General features: G+C 41.2%; 1 protein-coding gene across 1 annotated transcript; it reads right to left on the bottom strand.

The window, feature by feature from the left end:
- Nucleotides 1-1,399: 1,399 nt before the first annotated feature.
- Nucleotides 1,400-19,063, bottom strand: LOC139216315 (uncharacterized). Its single transcript, XM_070847408.1, has 13 exons — nucleotides 18,927-19,063; nucleotides 17,050-17,117; nucleotides 16,853-16,918; nucleotides 15,289-15,339; nucleotides 15,098-15,181; nucleotides 14,405-14,516; nucleotides 13,874-13,912; nucleotides 13,090-13,260; nucleotides 10,767-10,799; nucleotides 10,028-10,140; nucleotides 9,540-9,590; nucleotides 3,995-4,070; nucleotides 1,400-3,061 (listed from the first exon to the last, which is right to left on the bottom strand). The coding sequence occupies exons 2-12, from the start codon at nucleotides 17,086-17,088 to the stop codon at nucleotides 3,999-4,001; spliced, it is 831 nt and encodes a 276-aa protein (XP_070703509.1). The 5' UTR covers nucleotides 17,089-17,117; nucleotides 18,927-19,063; the 3' UTR covers nucleotides 1,400-3,061; nucleotides 3,995-3,998.
- Nucleotides 19,064-21,145: the final 2,082 nt, after the last annotated feature.

The raw sequence follows: 21,145 nt of genomic DNA, 5'->3' as shown, positions 1-21,145 counted from the left end.
AAGTGTTCAAAAGAGAACTTGATGCATTCACCAGTTCTCTGGTATGGGAACAAGAAAATTATGAAATTCACAAGGAGTCCACAACTGCTGAACTAGTCGTGAAAGAATAGTCTTTATTTCTCTTTGGTTGGAGCATCAGTATCAGTCATTACACCTTTTTGATGTCAGAACTGATGGGGTCGCATTCGATCATTTTTGTAACTTTCCGAACAATCCAACATTCAGGCCCACTCCAGGCAGTGCCTGGCTCAGTGTGCAGAGGTGTTCAAAATCTGAACTTCTCTCTCAAACTTGCTTTTTTCATGACTTACACATCTATTTCAGTCTCTTTTTATGTGTACAACACAAGCCCGTTTTACACAGCCTGTTCAAGGCGGGAATGTCGCGCTGTTATTTTGCATTGCCTTCTGTATAGAAGGGATGAATACGGAATGGGGGGGGCTTTGTCGTTCCACCTTTAAGCCAGCAGCAGATGTAGTAACAAAGCTGATTTAACACCTGTGTAAAAAGGGTAGGGCAGGACAGGACAGTTTTGATGACGTTTTATTTGTGTGACCCACCAGTGGGGGAATTAGATAGCAGCTAGCAGCAGTTAGCAGCTAACTCAAAGAAGAATTGAAGAATGAGACCAAAAAGTCAGGAAACACCTCAATTTTCCTCGTTATGCAGATGATACCCAATTTTCAATGAAGCCTGAAGCACATCAGTTAAAAAAACTCCATGCATGCCCTAAGAACACAAAGACTGGATGACCACCAGTTTTCTGCTACCAAACTCAAACAAAAGCAAAGTTATTGTCCTTGCCCCCAAACACCTTAGAAACATCATCTAATGATATAGCTGCACTGGATGGCATTACCCTGGCGTCCAGCACCACTGTAAGGAAACAGGGAGTTACCTTTGATGAGGATATATCCTCTAACTCTAACATAAAACAAACTTCGATTGCAAAAATCAGGCATATTTGGTCTCAAAAACATGCAGAAAAACCAGTCCATGCATTTGTTACTTCCAGGTTGGAATATTGCCTCGTTATCAGGCTGCCCTAACATGTCTCTGAAGAGGCTCCAGCTGGTCCACAATGCTGCTGCACATGTGCTGACAAGAACTACGAAAAGAAATCATATCTCTCCCGTATTGGTTTCTCTGCACTGGCTCGTTGTAAAGTACAGAACAGAATTTAAAAGCCCAAAAGCCCTTCATGGTCAGGCACCGTCATCACTAATGGCAACGAGTGTCCAGTGCAGTGTTGTGCCTGGATATTGGATTTAGTTATACTATCTACATAGTCAGATTATAATCCAAATTATAAATACCATGCTATTAGTTGTATTGAGGAACACAAAAACGACTGTTAGTAATTTTAAGGGGAAATGTATGACCATCAAACAAAGAAAACTAGACAAGAATGACTTTATTTAAGTAATGTAATGCTTTATACACTTTATAATAATAATAATAATAATAAATTTTATTTAGAGGCGCCTTTCTGGCACTCAAGGTCACCGTATGGAAGCTGCTATGTGTAGAACTTTAAAATGCCTGACTCCCCTTAGTAGTTTCGCACAAGAGACGTGTGCATGGAATTTTTACAGAATACATACATTACAGAAACGCCACAGAGGTAACATTAATACAGAGATCAGGCATAGCTTAGATGTTCTGGTTAAGATTCACAACAGGACAGTACAATCCACTTTACCTATGAAACCTCTACCTGATGCCAAAATGATAAATACTCTCATTAAATTAACTTTGAATCTTTATCAGTACATTGCTGACTTGCATGCAGATAATCCTGGTCTCATCAAACAATTACAAGGGATGATGAGTTAAACCTCAGTGGATGGAAGCTCAGAGTGGAGGATCGGCAACTGGCCAATTTGAACTTTTCTTAATCGCCTCACTGCTCACTTATAGGTTCCACCCACAGAGATTAATCTCAACCAGAGATGATATATTACTGCATCCAGGGCAGCTCTGCCTCCTCACCTTCTCATACTTCAGTGTGTACATTATCATTCAACACTAAGCAGCACGCGCATTCATTCTAGCTGTGTGTATAAAACCACACCTCTGCACACGCAAAGATGCAATTTGGATGTCCTATTGTTAGTTAAAAACCACAGTAAACTGGATGACTTGTATATAAATGCACAACATCATGCTTGCTATGTGTATGAAGATGCATGGAGGTCTAATTGGAACCAGAAGAATGCATCTGCTGCTCAGTCTGTTACAGTCATAAAATAGTCTGTTACAGTCATAAAACAGTCTGTTACAGTCATAAAATAGTCTGTTACAGTCATAAAATGTGCAGTTTATTCTTCATGCATACACTTGGACTGTATTGAATAGGAAGCGATGAAGGCGAGTCCCTCCATAATTTTTTTTTATTCCTATCTGATATATTCAGCTGTACAGATGAGTAATGCAACACTTGCACATTTACAGACTCCCTCCCTATTGAGAAATATAGATGTCCCAGTCAGGTCTTACCTGTCCTGGTTGCTTAATGGCAGTGTTACTTCTATATCACATCATGCAGCCAAACGAAAAAGAAATGTGGCAGCAAACAGCTGTACAAACCTCTGAGAGCTCTGGCCAACGCTGCTGTACTTGTGACGTCGGTCTCATTACCTATTAAATAATCTGAGGCTGATGATGATTTGTGCTCTGTTGTTTCTGTGATTATAAAACCAATTGGACCATTTGGTTTTGACATCAAATATTTAGATTATTATTATTCATATTTAAGTAGTCTCCAGACCAGCATCTCTGCGGTAAAATTCCTCAACATTTTGTCCAGGTGAATAGCCCAATCAGCTTGACTCTGTACAGTGGGGCTGATGTTACACTTAATTTCCCTTTGACTTAATGGTGGGGTTATGCAATAGTCCATCTTGATAGGACACTGCAGCACAGCTGAGCGAACTGCCACTTGTTCACTCTCACTCTTCTTCACGTTAGAAGTGAAGCTTCACCTTAGAGCTGATCCTCCTGTCCTGTTACCAAACAGTGCAGAGATGACCCTCCTATGAACCTCATCCTTTGTCTTTGGCTGTATGACAGAGACAGAGAGAGAGAGAACAGTCTGTGAGGTTGTAGTTAAGCACAGCCGTGCTCGCAGTGAGTGTGTATTTGAACTTCATTTTAACACATACACTAATGTATCCCTATCAGGAGTAGATGTTACAGTTTAATTAAACTTATTTTTTTTTCCAGTTAGTTCATCCATCCATTGTCTATGCCTCTTATCCGTCAGGGTCGTGGGAGAGCTGGAGCCAATCCTGTACACCCAGGACTGGTCGCCAGCCAATCACAGGGCCAACAAATATAGAGACACTCACCCCTATGGGCAATTTAGAGTCGCCAATTAACCTAACGTGCATGTCTTTGGATTGTTGGAGGAAGCAAGAGGAGAACCCACGCTAGCATGGGGAGACCATGCAAACTTCACACAGAAACGGGGATTCGAACCTGGAACCTGGAATTCGAACACGGGACCTTCTTGCTGTGAGGCAACAGTGCTAACCACAGCACCACCATGCTGCCCCCAGTTAGTACAGTAAAACCTTAAGTTCTCAATAAGACACAATGACAAACTAAGCTAAATGACAAAGAGTAAAGACCACTAAATATAGCACCAAATATTCAACCTGCATTACAGAATATATATGACGTTTATAGCATTAAACCAAACACATCACAATGTAATGTGATAGGTTCTCATTTGTTGCCAAGCCCACTGAGATATCATTTCCAACTTTGCAGCTGTCGGCAGTTTGTATCTGTGTAATGGCACTCTCATCGACCCCTCATTAGGAACAGCAAACAGGCTCAAACAAGACAAGTGTACTCTGCTCGCCAAGCTGAGGTATTTCAAATGTCAAAATAAAATCAAATGTTGCTCTCTCTGCTCATGTGCCATAACAAAATGAAAAGCTGTTGGGCTTCCCTGCTGGAGAATGCTGGGTTTGAGTACTTACTTTACCTTCTCATATCTCCTGGTGGTAAATGTGAGGCCTCTCTTTGATGCCCATTTGCAGATTCAAGAGTGATGCGGTCTTCTGAAAGTGAGAACAGTGCTGAACATCAGTTTAATTTTGATCAATGCTGTTAAGGCTAACGGCAGCACAATGGGACGCTTTAAACAGGAACAGGGGCTGTGGGTGTCTATGTTCTTATCTCTTAAATACGACCCCTAGGAGGTTATTTACTTTACATGTTGACTACAGAACTGACAGCTGATAGATTAACATTTCTGCTTCAGTGCACAAACACAATTCTAGCTCTCTGCGGTGGTTGAGAATTACTTACAAAAGGCTACAACATAATATACAGATATATACAGATAAGACAGATATACAGGGCTCCAGACTGCAACCATTGCTGTTAAAACATTAAAGTTCTGTTAGCGTTAAACAACCTCATTCCGAACGTTCATAATCTTTGGATACTACATGACCACAGAGTTTCATGAATGGACCATGCATGGGTAATTGGTGGAGGGGGTTGGAGGTCGGGACAGACGAGGACAGACGGCCATTAAAAACTTTGATATTATTGGAAAACTCGGACACTGTTCAGCATAATGTGTCCCTGTATGCCATATGGCATAGTGCACCAGTGGATACCTCTAAGCAACAGTTAAATAAGAATATCAGAAATCACCAGTCTTTGGTGAGAGAAACTAGAAGCTTAACATTAAACTCGTTTCACAATAATGCCTATAACCACATGGAAGAGTTGTTCTGATGCTGCTTTGTGAATATATACACTGCTCATTTAGATTTTTCTCTCCCATCAAGTCATTTTTCTCTGATCATGGGAAAGAAAAATCATTTCGTGTCTGTTAATAATTTATTGCAGTTTGTGGGAGCTTTACGTGTCTGTTATGATGCTTTTGAACTAGAGCAGTGACACAGTTGGTCAAACATCACCCCCCAGGTAGATTCTGTTAATATGCTTCTACTGGTTAAATTCTATCCAGTTGGCCAAGTCACTGCCTGTAAGAGAGCTTGCATGTTATTATGTATTAGGAGGAAGTGGGGGCTCTTATTGTGAAAAAACAGGAGGCGTTGTCGTTGCTGCACATGAAGCATGTCTGTAGCCAATAAAGTAGTAGTAGTAGTAACCTTTGAAATGGTTGTATTTCTGTGGAGTAACAGGAAGCAGATCATGTTTAACAGCTACAGACACCTGCCAAGCTTTGACAAAGGGAGGGCATATGAAAGAAGAATGAAGTCACAATTTGGACCAGTGTTATGGAATTTAAGCAAAGTAAGCAAATGCAAGCATGGCCCCAAAATGATCAAAAACAGACACCACCCACTGGAGCAAACCTGCTGGACAGGCAAAGCTGCAGAACTAATTCCTGGGCAAAGGACTGTTCACACAGCAAATCAAAGTGACTCAAGTCAGGAAATCAGATTGTGTGTGTGTAGTGTAACATTACTCTGTGGACAGGAATAGTACGACAGCTGCACGAGATAAGGGATTTAAGGCTACGCATCATATTATAACTGGAGTAGTCCCAGCTAACATTTCACTGCTTTTGAGCAAAGCCTCTATGAAGCAGGGACAGCACTGGATATGGAAAATGACAGAGCAGTTGCATTCAACTGACCTGTAAAACTTGACTTTATAAGCTCTGGTCATCACAGTGGGACCTCTGTGGATAACGACAGCTAAAACTTATGTTTCTCCCCCAATCTTACCCCCATCCCACCCCCTCCATTGGCCAAGATAACAAAAGACAAAACAAAAAACACAGCTTAATCAAGTAATAATGCTCAAATAAATTAAAAATATTGAATTTTCTCAAGCTTAATGAGATTTCCTGTATCCTGTTATGTGTTGGAGGAGAAGCATGTTTCCATCTTAGAAGGATGGGACGCCTGGCCAGTAGACTGGTATAGGCAATGACACATTTAGAAGGGACATTTGGAGATGGGGTGAGGCCAAAAAGAGTACATTTGCTTCTGTATGGAGAAACCTGAACTACTTCACACAGATGAGAAATATGAAATGGACAACAAAGTGTGATAAGATAAGCTATACCTTTATTAGTCCCATGACGGGAAAATTTACAACGTTACAAGCAGCAGTGGGTAACAAAAATAGTTCATCGGTCAAGAGGGTGCAGTGGTGGTGTGGAGATAGATTGAAAATAAGACGCAGGGCACAGACGCACTAATTATAACACAGAGACACAGTGGTCCAGAGTCTTGGGTGGGCAGGCAGGGCTGCAGGTCAATACCAAAAAGGGTTCAATCTGCTTCACACTGAGCCCACTAGGGTCACAGGCACTGCTCTCAAAGAGACACTCACTGGCTGGAGGGCTTGAGGGGTTCAGAGTGTCAGAGCTGCAAAAAGACTCCCACCTGCATCAAACTTCATTTTGTGGATATATCACATGACATCTAGGGGCGGCTGTGGCTCAGTGGTAGAGTGGGTCGTCCCTCAATCAGAAGGTCGGGGGTTCGATCCCCAGCTCCTATGGGTCAACATGTCGAAGTGTCCTTGAGCAAGACACTGAACCCCAACTTGCTCCTGAAGCATGGCTTCAGAGTGTGAATGAGTATGAAAGAATAGTCTCCTCCAAATTACATTTCTCCTGTATGATTGATGTGTGAATGGGTGAATGAGGATGTCATGTAAAGCGCTTTGAGTAGTTGAAATAACTATAAAGACGCTATACAAATACAGACCATTTACCATCTACATCCTCCTGAGGCTGACTGTGAAACGACATCATGGAAACTCAACAAGCGTGTTTATGGTCTAGCGGGCGCTTCATTATACAGGTACAACAGGGGAAAGAAAATAATGCTGAGAGCAAGAGGAGAAAGGTGACTGCACTGGTACTTGGGGTATTTGCCTGCCATGTGGATGGCGTCATAAGGGGAGGGGGGTGAGGTATTACTTCCTCTATAACAGTAATACCTCATGTCAGATCTGTGTTCCAATACATAGACAGAGTCCGTGCTGCGTTGCCTCATTTGGAAATCTTTCTGATGGAGGCACTCGAGGAAGACACCTAACAGTTCTAATGGGGAAGATGGAAAAATCACAGCTTTTTCTTGGCCGTCAAAGAGAGTCAAGAAAACTGTGTGGCGCACGTTTGCTGGTGAGACATTGGCAAAGTCTGATGGAACTAATAAAACTATCATTCTGGATCTTCACTCTTCTGAACTGACTGCTGTTGACGTTGAACATGCTACACCAATAACCTGCACCGCAGACAATTATTAACTGATGGAGTTAAGTCCACAAAGAGAGTCACTGAGAAAAACACTCCACCGAGAAAAAAGCAGCATCAAAGAACGTATCCAAACCCAAAAGGTTGAATGTGTCCTATGGTATTGCACAAACACACAACGTGCTGACTACCTCACCAAAAAGGCATCAGCTCTCCAGTTAATTAAGGAAGTGAGTGAAAGACAATGCAATCTTGATTAAACACAAACTCTGGCTTTGAGCCACACTTAACAGGAGCTCAATATTTGCCATGTTGTGCTACTATTCTATTGTATTCATATTCAATGTGTCGCTTTCAAAAAAGGAAGCCTCAGGGCCTAAGATAAGTACTGGGAAGTTATATAGTTTTTGTATGAGCTTGAATGTCATTACCTCCTCTACTTCCTGAGGAACCTCAGATCCTTCAACATGTGCAGCAAGATGTTGGAGATATTCTACCAGTCTGTTGTAGCCAGCACCCTGTACTGGGCAGTAGGGGGGGGCGATACTGGGAATTTTGGTGTCGATCCGTAAATACAGGGCTAGTATCGCCGATACCGATACTTTTTACTTGAACGTCATGATCATTGAATAATTTTGTGATTTTGCCTTGAGTGAGTTGATTATGATTATGATTATGGTAAAACACAGCACAAAGATTTTAGGCAATAAAAATGCTTTTTTATTAACTAACTACAACAATAGAAAAAAATGTAACAGTATAAAAATAATAAAATAATTCTTCTTGATTAAGATGATTAAGTCTGTAACTGTAATCTGCATATAGCCTAAATAGGAATACTATTTTTCCTTCAACAGTTAACACAAAAGGGTTATTATATTCAGCCATATTCATATTTCAGGTTTGAGGTATAGAGCCTATCTTTATATGGCTAGCTATATTTTTGGGTTCCAGTAAAACAATTGAGATTTTTTTCAACTGGCTGAATACATGATAACAATTTAACCAGTCTGCTGCTAAAACTGATCACCAATTACACTGTGAAAAACGGATTACCTGGATATTCTTGATTTTTTGGCTGAAAAGCCTCTGCCAGGGAGCTCTGTCTCTGTGTCGGGACCCCCCCCCCCCTTCCTCAACTAGACTTGCAGCTCGGAGCTCTCTCGAGGGTGAGCTGCTTTTATGTGTTTATGTAAGTTTGTTGTGTTTCCACAGTGGCGGATCACTTTATTGCACACATTACATTTGGCAGTGTCCTTTTCCACTGTAGTAAAATAAGTCTTTCTCTCTGGCTCTGCCAGCAGCCAGGGAGGGGGAGGGGCTAAGAGAAACTGCAGTATCGATCTCATCGCGCTAGTATCAATCCGATACCAATACTCACCTTGGTATCGATACTATCGATATTTAGATCGATACACCCACCCCTACTGGGCAGTGGTCTGTTGGGGGAGCAGCATCAGAGCCGGCGACATCAACAGACTAAACAAACTGATTAAGAAGGCCGGCTCTGTGATTGGCTGCAAACCGGACACTTTTGAAGTGGTGGTGGAAAGGAGGACCATGAACAAACTTTTGTCCATTCTGGACAATCCTGACCACCCACTTTACCCACTACTGGATAGACAGCGGAGCAGCTTCTCAAACAGGCTGGTTCAGCTCCACTGTCACAAGAACAGATACAGAAAATCTTTTCTGCCAACTGCCATAACACTTTTTAACAAGTCAACTCTGGCTGGCAGAGAGCTTTCAGCACCCTCTGCTATTTAACAAAAATGTACTTCTGTTCTTTAACGTGCACTATAGTTTTTAGTTTATTTAATTTGACTTGCACTTTGGTTTTAATCTTTTTATCAATTTATCTGCTTATTTATTGTTGTATTCATGGTGGTGGTCACTTTTACTCGGTTTTGCTCTTTTGCTGCTGTAGCACCAGAATTTCCCCTCAGGGACCAATAAAGTATTTCTATCTATCTATCTATCTATCTATCTATCTATTATATATTGGGAGGAAGTGGGACTGTTAAGAGGAAGTATTGTTGCACGTTGCATTGTGAAATGTCACCTTTTTGTCAAGTAGCAGTTTCCTCTTTGAATGCACCCTGCTGCATTAGAATGAATCATCCTCAGTAGTTCATGACCAGTCCAAATAAAAATGGGGATCAAATGAAGAGGAGCTCCATGAATCATCAATTAGACATTTGTGACTAAAATAGCACAGAAAAAGTAAGTCTGTTGACAAGATGAAGGCCTAGTGGGAAGTCCTGACTAAGAACAAGAGAAGAGCACATAGACAGTTTATTTTTTACAATGAGTGAAAAAATATCTACCGCAGTACCTCCATCTCCATCAATGGCTGAGCTCCTGGTGGGGCTTCATTTGACACATTCTGAAAAAGAAATGAACCAAAATGATTTTGGATGCTACTTGGTGCTAATGAGATTTAAAAATTGAAGACCGACTGAAGAGCAGATTGAACAGCAGTGTGTCCCTGCCCTCTCTGGCTCTAACTCTGACACGCCCTACATCACTGCTGGCAATGGTCTGCTCAAACAGTCACCACGCCTAATGGTGATGTCACCAGGTCCTGGTCCTACACCTGCACCTCCCTGCAGCAAGGTGAAAAGTTAAACCACTGGAGGTCTGCATTGACAAGATTTTTAGGGGTGTTTTTAATCTACCAACTAGCTTTCACTTTCAAATGACAAGAGATATGACTTAAATATCCTTGACTTTTATGCTGACAATGCAAACCGTGTACCTGTTGACTCACAGGTTGTTGCCTAAATGAAGCACTATGAGAAACAAGATTTTGCTCACACTCACCATCGGCTGTCTCCTGCCCTCCCTCCTTTGGTGACTCACGTACAGGTAAAAAGCCACCGACAGGACACCATTGAGCATCAGCGACATCGTTAACACTGTCACGGTTAAGGTGTCTAGTTAAGGAGAGACCAGAGACATTTTCCATCAACGTTAAACACATTACAACAGAGCTACTACTACAGCACATGGATCTATCACAACAGATAATCTAAATCAGCAGAGTAAATATGTGATTTATTTAGTGGTGCCATCTTGGTGTGGTTTGACTCAACTAATCATTATTTCTGCTTGCTGAGCAGATTTGTGTCTCTGGAATACTTCTGCCAACACAAATCTGCAAATTGTAATAAAGGGAAAACAGCTCAGCCGTGTTCTTTGTGCTGTGTGCTAATACAGAGGAGAAAGGTGCAATGGTTATGGTAAATCATGTCTGTCATAGGATGTTTGCTGTTTTTCATTGACTTTATGAGAACTGGAACTCTAACCCAGCAAATAAAATTAACGGCTGTGAAAGTAAGTTAAATGACATAGGCATGGGTGTTCTATTAAACCAGTGATAAATTGAATGTTTAATTGATTTATTCATTAAAAAAAAAAAACTAAATAAAAAAATTCTTTGGATCATAAAATGTAGTGAAGACTTCTTAGCTCTCTGGCATTTTAAAAGCTCAACTCTCTGCCCCTGATATTTGTTAGACACCAGCTTATATACAAATTTTGATGAAAGGGGAAAGCGTACCTGTTTTTACATCCATAGCTGCTGAACTTTGGCCTTTGGAAAGATGAAAAAAAAAAACAACTTTAAATCAGAACGATTATGAACATCTATTTAGTTATTTCTTTCATTGTTCTAATACACAGGGGGAAGAGACGCCTCCAGCCCCCCTGAGACCCTTAAGGAGAACTGGTATAAACAATGGATGGATGGAGATTTCACTATTATTGCACTGAACCAAGAAAACAGTTTTGACTCTTCTATATTAGTATAGCATATATACACGATATTGAAATGATATTATTATGAAGGAATCATGAGGAGCAACCGGGCATTCTCACCAAAAGTGCAATTTACTTTGCTGCATGCAGCACATACTGTCAAAGGCAGGGCCCATGCAGCTTCAACAGACTGGTGACAAATCTTGTGTTCTCCTCCAAGTGCTCTCTATTGGTGGTGTAAAAGTTAACCAGATGGGCATTTGCCAAACCAACCTGTTAGTCCTCAGTGTTGTGAAACCAAAACATGATGTTAGGGTTAAAACATTTACGATGTTCGCAAATCGCACCTTTGTGCAACTTAAGTTTGTTTTTGAGTACCGAACTAGACAGCGCACTGGAGATCTTTTTGGACAAGCTGCACAAAGATGTCTGCGCTATCTGGACTGTTTTCCAATTCTATGTTTCTGTTTCATGAGACAAAAGACTTCCAGGATGATGAGTGGCTTGGTAGCTTTTCTGATTAGCTTTCTCACTTCGAATGAAGAGCAAAGTACAGCCCTAAGCTTCCCTCGGCATCTCTATGGAAAGCATTCAGGACTGTAAAATTGTGTCACAATGGTGTTAAAATTATTGCTATGGTAACCTCCAATTACCTTCAGCACTAATCAAGAATGTCTTGACGGGAAGGTTTTCTGAAAATGAAATCAGTAATAGGAGTATATATGGAATCAGATTTGTTTCAAAAGTTTCAAGCAAAACTTATTAAAAGTCAATCAAAATAAATGGATTTGAGAGAGAAAAAAATGAACTCAAGCAAAAAATTATAACCTTCAAAATAAAAAATGTCTCTTGAAAACAAATAAACAAATGTTCAAGGATGTAGTTTTGCTCTCGCCCTCTCTCTCTTTTGGTTACGCTTCTGGCTTTTTCGTTTGCGCTGCCAGATTCTTTGTTTGAGTTATCACGTGGGCGGGCTCTTTCAAGGGCGCGTTCCTATTGGCTGTTGAGTTTTTGAGCGACACGGCTGTGACCCGGAGGTTGTTCCCCTGTTTGCTTGAATTGACTCCTGGGGATCTATAAAGTTTTTTGAACTTTTTCTAATCACCAAGCGGGAGAAAGAATCTTTCATTCGCCATGCAAGGCATGCATGAAGAGGAAGCATAGGGGGGCATACAAGCAACTGCTTCAAGATTAAAGTAAGTACTAATCACTGTATGTAGTTTTTTAAAAAACTTTATTTACTTTACTTTTTCTGCTTGAGTTCATTTTTTTCTCTCTCAAATCCATTTATTTTGATTGACTTTTAATAAGTTTTGCTTGAAACTTTTGAAACAAATCTGATTCCATAAGTATATCCCATCGCTAAGGTACACTACTCACAAAAAGTTAGGGATATTCGACTTTCAGGTGAAATATATGGAAAATGTAAAAAGTGAATGCTACAGTGATATTATATCATGAAAGTAGGGCATTTAAGTAGAAGCATGCAATGGTAATTTTATTCATCTTAAACAATTTATTGAAAGAAAATCTAACAACAGTGGTGGGTATACCACAACAAAAAATTTCCAGTGTCTCAATAAATTGGGATGTGGCCAAAGGACGTCCACTCCTCTCCTTTCTGTGACTCTTCCAGTCACTCTGTATCACTGTTAGAACCTCCTGATGACACTCTGTGACCCTCTAAGCTCAGTGAACACCTCCGTCTGAGGACTTCCTGTTTGAGGCCTCGCAATGGCGAGGTGCTGTTGATCAATTGTTAGGTGTCGTCTTGGTCTCATGATGTCAGAATGTGAACAGCATGATGAGGAGGACTGTTTAAATACCAACTCTAACTGAAGCAGGAAATGTATTGGTCGATTCATGGATCAAACCTGTTGTGAATGTTGCTGTTAAGCTTCTTGTTAGAGAGCAGCAACTTGTGCAAAAAGTACTGAAACACTGAACAGTTGGACATGTGCATTCAAAGGTTTAGAGAAGGTCACATTAAGTTCACCTGGAAAGTTTAGAATGCATTTTAGGTTCATCCTGAAATTTCACCTGAAAGCCGAATATCCCTAACTTTTTGTGAGTAGTGTATAAGGAGCCAACATCTAATTATATAAAGTTCAATGCACATTGCTTACCATTGCTTCCATTAACGGCACTCTGTGTGACTGTTGTTGGTGGTGGAAGTGTGGTTGCTTTTAGTGGCAATGCTGTTGTTGTTGTTGTTGTTGCTGCCGTTGTTGTTGGCAGTTGCTGCATTACAGTTGTTGTTGCCGGCTGTGGTGGCGGCAACGTTGTCTGATCTAAACCTGGAGTCGGTCAGTGATAAAATATTATAATATGGGCTTCATAGGTACTAAAAGCAATATGCATTCTAGTATCAGTAAGAAGAAGCAGGGATATTGATGGAATTAGTAATATCAGTAATCAAAAGGTACATGAAACATATACTGTATTTTAATGTCTGTCATTCTTGTGTGCCATGTCTCAGTGTTACCATAGCAGACTATGCCACATGGCTTTGTAGTTTCTGATACTCTGGCTTCCTCCCACAGTCCAAAGAAGGCCAAAGGTCAACACCCAAATATTGATTTGATTCAGATTTTTCTTCAGTTGGCTCACTTTGCATTTAAATTGCAATTAAATGTTATATTTTTGACAGCATTCTCACTTTACAGCATTTCTTCACTCCTGCCTAAAACCTTTGCACAGCTCTGTATGTATGTGTTTCTAAAAATGCAGATATTACGATGAAGAAAAGTTACACATGCATCCATGGTTCTCTGAGCGAATAGGCTGGGTGGGGAGTTGGAGAACTACAATTAAGCGACAGCAAGCACGGGGACTGGTGCATTAGGGATTTTAGATACAGAGCATCAGCATGCACCTCTTAAGCACTTCTAAATGAAGGGTGTGACTTACCAGTAGATGCTTTTTCTGAATACAGCTGACATGCAGTCTCTAAAAAAGATAGATCAATATTACATCAGCGTGGCTCATGAACTGTAAAACCAAAATATCGTAAAATAATGATTGTGATTCAGTGAAAATTAAAAAGATTGACAGAACAGAAAACATTGACTGTGTTCTTTGGTGGCAGGACTGTCACATGCCCAGGCAGGCAGACACACACACAACATGTACATCACACATTACGCATACCAACACTTACAGTGCAGCATGTGTACTCACCATACTCACAGCCTGTGATGCAATAAAGAAAGAACAGAAACAGCTTTAGTATTCAGCTTTGGTGATGATTTTACCACAATTATGAACAATAATTATAGTCAGAATTGGACATTAATCTTGTGTTGTTGTGTGTGTTAATTTAAATGAATTTATGGACACATTGTTTTTTAAAGTTAGCTACTTGCTAAGCCAGAGTGCCAGAATAGTCAACACTGAATGTGTGTGTGTGTGTGTGTGTGTGTGTGTGTGTGTGTGTGATACCTGCAGAGCTGAAGTTCAAATCTTTGGCCACCAAGCACATGAAGAGATAGAAATGGATTGAGGTGCTCATACGATCCCCATCACACTTTTCACTGACATGCTCAACCTTCGTCTGTGAACAAGAGGTTGATGAGATACAATAATTCATTAGTTTGGCCCTCGGAAAAGGAGGCAGACGTGTGGACCTATGCAGCTCTTTGAGATGTTATACTGTGATTCCATGCGCTACCATTAGCCAGTGTTAGCGACATAAACATTGACTGAAATTGGCTAAAGTTAGCAGAAGGCTAAATTATTAGCAACATATAACATAGCCACTCATAGCAAGTCCTGCTTTCGTGGTGAATCTACAAACACAACCTATCGAACCACTACGACACATTTAGGAGAAAAATCAAGTCAGCGCTTCGATCACCCCAATCATGATTGTGCCGTTATATAATGTCGCATAAACATGAACATGAATTATCCATTCCATCCATTATCCATGCTGCTTCTCCTTAGGGAAACACTGCTGATATTCGACTGTGATTTCTTTCCAGTTTCTCTTTTAAACTCTCTGTTTGATAAGGCCGTCTTCCTCTGTTCGGATTGCTCTGATTGCTGTGATTGGTTCAAGTCCACTGTGACGAGCTAGACTTTCACAAGCCATCACATGAAGCCAAGGTGGAGAAAGTGAAAATGCTTACTCACTTTTCTATCGTAGCATTGGTACAGGATGTGACTCATCGTTTCATACTCTAGGTACTCCTTCTCTACAGTGCATTCGATTGTGTCCTGTATTGGGAAAAGAGCAACTTAATCAAAATGCAACTCAGTACAGTCCTGGAACAAAAATGCATTTACATTTATTCACATAGACTCTCAACGGATCAGGAAGTTACCTTGTAATCCTTTGTTTTTACGAGATAGATGACGTCTGTAAGGTTTGACGCCTAGCGAGAGGAACAGAGAAGCAGACAAACAATAGATACTATTAAGTGTAAATCGCCCGTTTATTATTTTAACTATGTTCCTGATTATAGTGAAATGCTGTGGAGCGGTTCCACAGTCTGCCAGGGGTCCGTAGAGGGTCCCAAAATATGAACTACTTATTAAATGAATGATTTTTGTTTTTCGGCTTCAGAAAGTGATAATAATAATTCAACAACTACACTAGAAAACAACAAAACAAGGATATTTCTATATGGCAAGGAAGCTGCTATAACTATTACACTGAGGTACAAGTTTTATGACAGCATAACCCTGCTTTGTGTCTTGTGATATTCTAGATTTTTCTTATTGTCAGCCAATCCCACAGAAAGAAGAGGAATGAAAGCATCCTACTACCAACAAGTATTTATGTGTCTCACACGCTCTGCACCATATAACTACACTATATTGCCAAAAGTATTGGCTCACCTGCCTTGACTCGCATATGAACTAAAGTGACATCCCATTCTTAATCCATAGGGTTTAATATGACGTTGGTCCACCCTTTGCAGCTATAACAGCTTCAACTCTTCTGGGAAGGCTTTCCACAAGGTTTAGGAGTGTGTTTATGGGAATTTTTGACCATTCCTCCAGAAGCACACTGATGTTGGACGAGAAGGCCTGGCTCTCAGTCTCCACTCTAATTCATCCCAAAGGTGTTCTATCGGGTTGAGGGTCTATGGATTAAGAATGGGATGTCACTTAACCCCTTGAAGGTCCTCAGAAATAATCACGTTAAAGATCCTTACACACATAAATGTGTATGCATAAAAACAAGCCATAAAAATGTTAAAAATCTTTCTTTTTTTAAAATTTTTTTTAAATAGTTTTTTAGACCAGCATCAGCCCTAATCATACATATCAAATTTTAATTAGTTTTTTAAAAAATTAACCCTTAAATTGCCATGTTTTTGTCATGATGCGCATCATTTTATGGTCTAAAATACACAAAAAATACATGAAAAAAATTGAGAACTCTGAAAAATTCACCATCTTGCAAAATTATAAGCAATATGCATGAAAAACTGATAAAATATGCTAAAAATACAAAACATAACACACTAGAAAGTGCTGAAGACCCTCAAAGGGTTAAGTTCATATGTGAGTCAAGGCAGGTGAGCCAATTAATCAAACCATTAAAAACCATTGCACTGGGTGTCATGATGCCATGGCTTTCTTTTTGGACAAACCTCACATAAAGCACCCTTAAAGAGCTGCCCTTTTAATCTCGCTGTACCCAGTACAATGACAATAAAGGCTTTCTATTCTATTCTATTCTATTCTGCTGCAAAATATTCACTAATGCACCAGCTCTGCAGCTGAGGACAGTCCCCCAAGAAATACAGTATTTACTCCTTTCTAAGGAATGCTCACTAAGAACTGTAATGCCCGAGAAATGACCCGAGTCTTTTTGTGACCCGTTTTTATGTTTTTTATATTTTTTATGAAAAAATAAAAGAAAAGATGAACATGTACCCATTTATCCACTTCAAAGTAATCTCGGCAGCCCTGTTTCGACAGGTCTATCGTGCTCAGGAACACCTACAGATTGGAAGGAAGCTTGTCAGAAATACATAACGATACCTTATATCGTAGCGTAACAACTCGTGCAAACACTGAACACTAAGCTGTGTAGTCTGGTTTACAGGGAACGCTGCACGGGCAACACTTACCAACATAAACAGGAGGGTCCCAAGTTTCCATGATGTCATTGCTGCCCCTGTGACTGTCCAGACTCACACTGGGGAAAACAAAACAGGGAGCAGGGGAAAGGCATGTTACAGAGCTACATTTGGCTGTGTCAACATCATGTCACAAAACTGACATGATTGAGACCTGACCTCAGGTGGTAGCGAGTAAGTAAGTAACAGATGACAAATTTAAGAGAAAAAAAAACACCTCCAGAACTGCTTCAGTGCTTCTCGGCACACATTCTCCACTGCTCTGGTGGCAGCAAAGGCCACATTATACGATCCACATCATTTTCATACTCATTAAACCACTCTGTGTGATGGGGCACTCTCATCCTGACAGAAAACGGTTTTGCCCGGTTTCATCATTGGTTCTAAAATGGACAAGAGGACCCAATGCACGCCTCCAGATTAGTTTTGTTCCACCACTGCTCTTTGTAATTAGCCATGTGGACGTGGAGGGTGAAGAAAGTGGACAACAGACCAGACACACCTGAAATTAGCTGCAGCACCATCGTCTGATTTGAGACCAAGAGGACACAAATAACCACTGGTTTCAATCTGAGACTGTATTCACGTCTACACACTCACAATCACACACTGAATACACAATAAACACACGTGTTGCCTGATGAACAAGATGAGGCCCCTCTTGTTCACCACAAAGCCACTGCACTACTAGTTAGTAGTGGTGTACAACTTTATGAAACAATCCATTTAAGCTAGGTGTTACAGCGTTCCCAAAAGGATGCAGCGTACAGCTGATTATTTTAAAAAGGAAAGTGAGAGGAGAGGCGATGAAAGCTGGTGGGGAGGAAGAGGCAACAACAAGCTCTGAGTGACATCAGCGATGTTGAAGCCATTATCAACCACTGTAGCTGATGCAATGCGGCAGAGGAAGTTCTTAGAACATTAAGAGAAGAGTGGAAATACTCTATTACAAGTAAAAGTCCTCCATTAAAAATGCTACTTAAGTGAAAGTGAAAGTATTACACTCAAAATAGTGCCAAAAGTACCCATTATGCAGCATTTTATTTCATTACAAAATAATAGATTTAATATTGCTGGATTATAACTATTGATGAATCAACGTGTTCATCACCTGAATGCTTCAACTGAGCACAAGGTGCCATTCCACAGATTTGGGACAAAATGCTCCTCGTAGATGGAGAGAAATGGTCTGTGGATATATGGTGTGTGCAAACACTGGGAACTTTTCATTAAGAGCAGCTGTAGTGAAGCAAAGTGAAGCAATCCCTCAGTGCACAGCTACGAGCAGCCGCAGAGAGCGACAGGTTTAACGTCACTCCAGAGGAGGACAGACTTTGTCATGTGCTGAAATAGAATTCCGCCCCTTTTTTTTTGTGTGTATTTTCTTTTATTTGGCTCCTAAAGACGCAACAGGTGTTCTTTTTAGCAGAAGATCCTCCATTTTGGCAGAATGATTATGAAAAACTTGAGTGAATGATTCAAGTCTGTAGCAAACTCCATTCAATATCTAATATTGGGCTTTCAATGTCAATCCCTGTCTGACTGTTAGACCAGGATGCCATGATGGACCTCCAGAGAGGACCCATGCTGTAGCTTGGAAAATGCAAGCATATGCACAGAATTTCCTTTTCAGGTGTCCCCTGGTGACAATGCAGATAAACATCCAAGATTTCTGTCACCTATGTCTCTTAAGTAGTCCAACACCCCCCCCACACCACCACCACCACCACCACCCCTCTGCACATATGACACCCCCCAGCACCCCCTCTGCAGGCTGCTGACTGGTACGCCCAGAGAATCCCAGTCACCGCAGCCCTAATTGCTTGGAGGGAGGGGCAGCATGAGGCCAAGCTGAGGAGCGCACTTACCGCCTGAAAGTGTCACAGCAGTCCCACAGGTCGGAGGGTTCACGCGTGTGCCTCAGAGAGCAGCCGGAGGGGAACGTCGCATCAGCAGCAGAGAGAATGACTGAGCCTACCGTGCGGAGGTGTTGGCGTGCTGTGGTCCGGGGCTGCACTAATGCTCCATGTCACGGTTTTACTTTCACTTTTCAACAGGCATTATCTCCTCCTCCTTCCCCTCCCCCTCCTCCTCCTCCTCCTGGTGACGTGTGAGGTCAGCTCCGGAGTTTCCTAATTGAGAGCTGGGTTCGTGTAGGGTGATTAAAAAGTAACTGGAAAGTTGTGGACTTGTGGCCGGACCTCCGCCCTGTAGATTACTGAAAGCCCCCGAGCGTCCACTGTTACACGGTTCGACCCACAGGAACCAATAAGTGACACAGACTTTTGGCATATTCTGGAAATATCCCAACACAGCTGTACCCTTGAATGGATGAAAGAATGAATCAAAGAAAGGGCCAAAATTTAAAACATGGTCTTAGTCGCGGGCCAAACATTTCGTGAAGACTCTAAAAGTGACTCTTTTATTATAGTATATAATATAATATAATAATAATAATAATATATATTTTATCCAAAAATATGTATGTAAACAGCCAAACTACAAACAACTTTTCCTCAATAAAATAAATAGAATTTTAAATCATTTTTTTTTTTGTACTGTCCTCATGTTTTGTCTCATAGTATCTTCTTATATTTATATTCTTTACACACAGGTTTACCTCCGATATCGACAAACAGGTAAAACTCCGCCCCCCACCTGCTTTGAAAGTCCCTGTTCTCAAAGTCCACTTTTCGTTTAGCCGATTATTTTTTGGGGGGGGCTAGCTTAATGACGCGTTTCCACTAGTACCTACTCAGCTCTACTCGGAGTAGGTACTAGTGGAAACGCGCCATAAGTGTCACTATAACAGCGCTGATCGGTGTCATTATACCTGCAGGAGCAGGGGCTGCTGCACGGGTCCTGACTAGCGCGGCAGCTGTTCAGTGCATTGTGGGATTTGTAGTATTAGAGGTGGGAGTGCTGTTTACCGACTAGCCATTCTTAATAGTCACATGAAATTATCTCGCGGGCCGGATGTGGCCCGCGGGCCTTGAGTTTGACATATATGGGTTAAGCAGACACCCAAAATGCATCGGTCAGGTACTGAATAGTGGCGGTAAACGGCCACTCTGAGTCTCTCACTAAAGTGATCCGGTTCACACGAGTAGGTGTTGTCTGCATCTTTGAGATCATCAAAGCAGATCATGCATCTTTCTGCCACCCACTGCAGCCATCCATTATCAGGGAGCTGGAGCCGATCCCAGCTAGCTTTAGGCAAGAGCCAGGGTTCTGTCAGGGCCGACACAGAGACAGACAAGCACTGACACTCACACCTAGAGATCATTCAGAGTCACCAATTCACCTGCATGTCTTTGGGCTGTGGGAGGAAGCCGGAGAACGGGGAGAGAACAGGGAGAGAACAGGGAGAATGTGCAAACTCCACACAGAAAGGCCCCATGTTCCAACCTGGAAGCTTCTTGCTGTGAGGCAGCAGTGCACTGCAGTCATATTTTCACCTAAATGAGAAATATGTCTAATTGTGCTGCTGATGTTTGCTGCTCACGCGTGGGATGAGCGTGTATGACCCACGAGGGTTGCGCGCGAAGTTCTGTGGAGTATGGAAAGCCCACTCCTGCCATCCAAGGAAAAACAAGATAGCTACGAGGATTCTGCAAAAGCCCATGGTGAGGAACACAGTAAGGCAAAAAGTATACATACACTTTTGTACAGTTACAGTTCGACATATTACCAATAATTACATTCTCTGATAAATACACATCACACGCAGATGCACTGGAGGGTCAGTAAATATTTTATTCCATATAACTGTAAAAGGCCTTCAGCACAAATTCCACAATTGACATTTAAATAACCCTTTGAATGAAAACCACAGACAAACAACAATAATAAGAAGCTTTCGGAGTGTTAAGTCAGTAAACAAGGGATATCATTCAAAACTACATTACCCACAAATTCATCGGAAATGTTCAAGCATCACAGGTGACCGGGAGCAAGAACAGTCTAAAAAAAAAAAAAAAAAAAAAAAGTAGACCAAACATAAGAAAGACCGACGTTAACATTTAGTCCCAAAGCAAAGCGAAAATGCTGCTGCTAAATGCTAGCGCTACTGCTGTTTAGTGAGGGG

Source organism: Pempheris klunzingeri, chromosome 17 (assembly GCF_042242105.1).
Source record: "Pempheris klunzingeri isolate RE-2024b chromosome 17, fPemKlu1.hap1, whole genome shotgun sequence".
Taxonomy (NCBI): Eukaryota; Metazoa; Chordata; class Actinopteri; order Acropomatiformes; family Pempheridae; genus Pempheris; species Pempheris klunzingeri.
The sequence above is the reverse complement of the archived record's forward strand: the minus strand, read 5'-3'. Positions and strand labels throughout refer to the sequence as shown.

Bases quoted from the DNA above. Each gene is read 5' to 3' on its own strand.
- LOC139216315 (XM_070847408.1), bottom strand. From the start codon at position 17,088: ATGACATCATGGAAACTTGGGACCCTCCTGTTTATGTTG. The intron at 15,182-15,288 runs GTAACTTCCTGA...TTCCCAATACAG, and splicing joins TAAAAACAAAGGATTACAAG to GACACAATCGAATGCACTGT. The intron at 14,517-15,097 runs GTGAGTAAGCAT...TCTTGTTCACAG, and splicing joins ACCAATGCTACGATAGAAAA to ACGAAGGTTGAGCATGTCAG.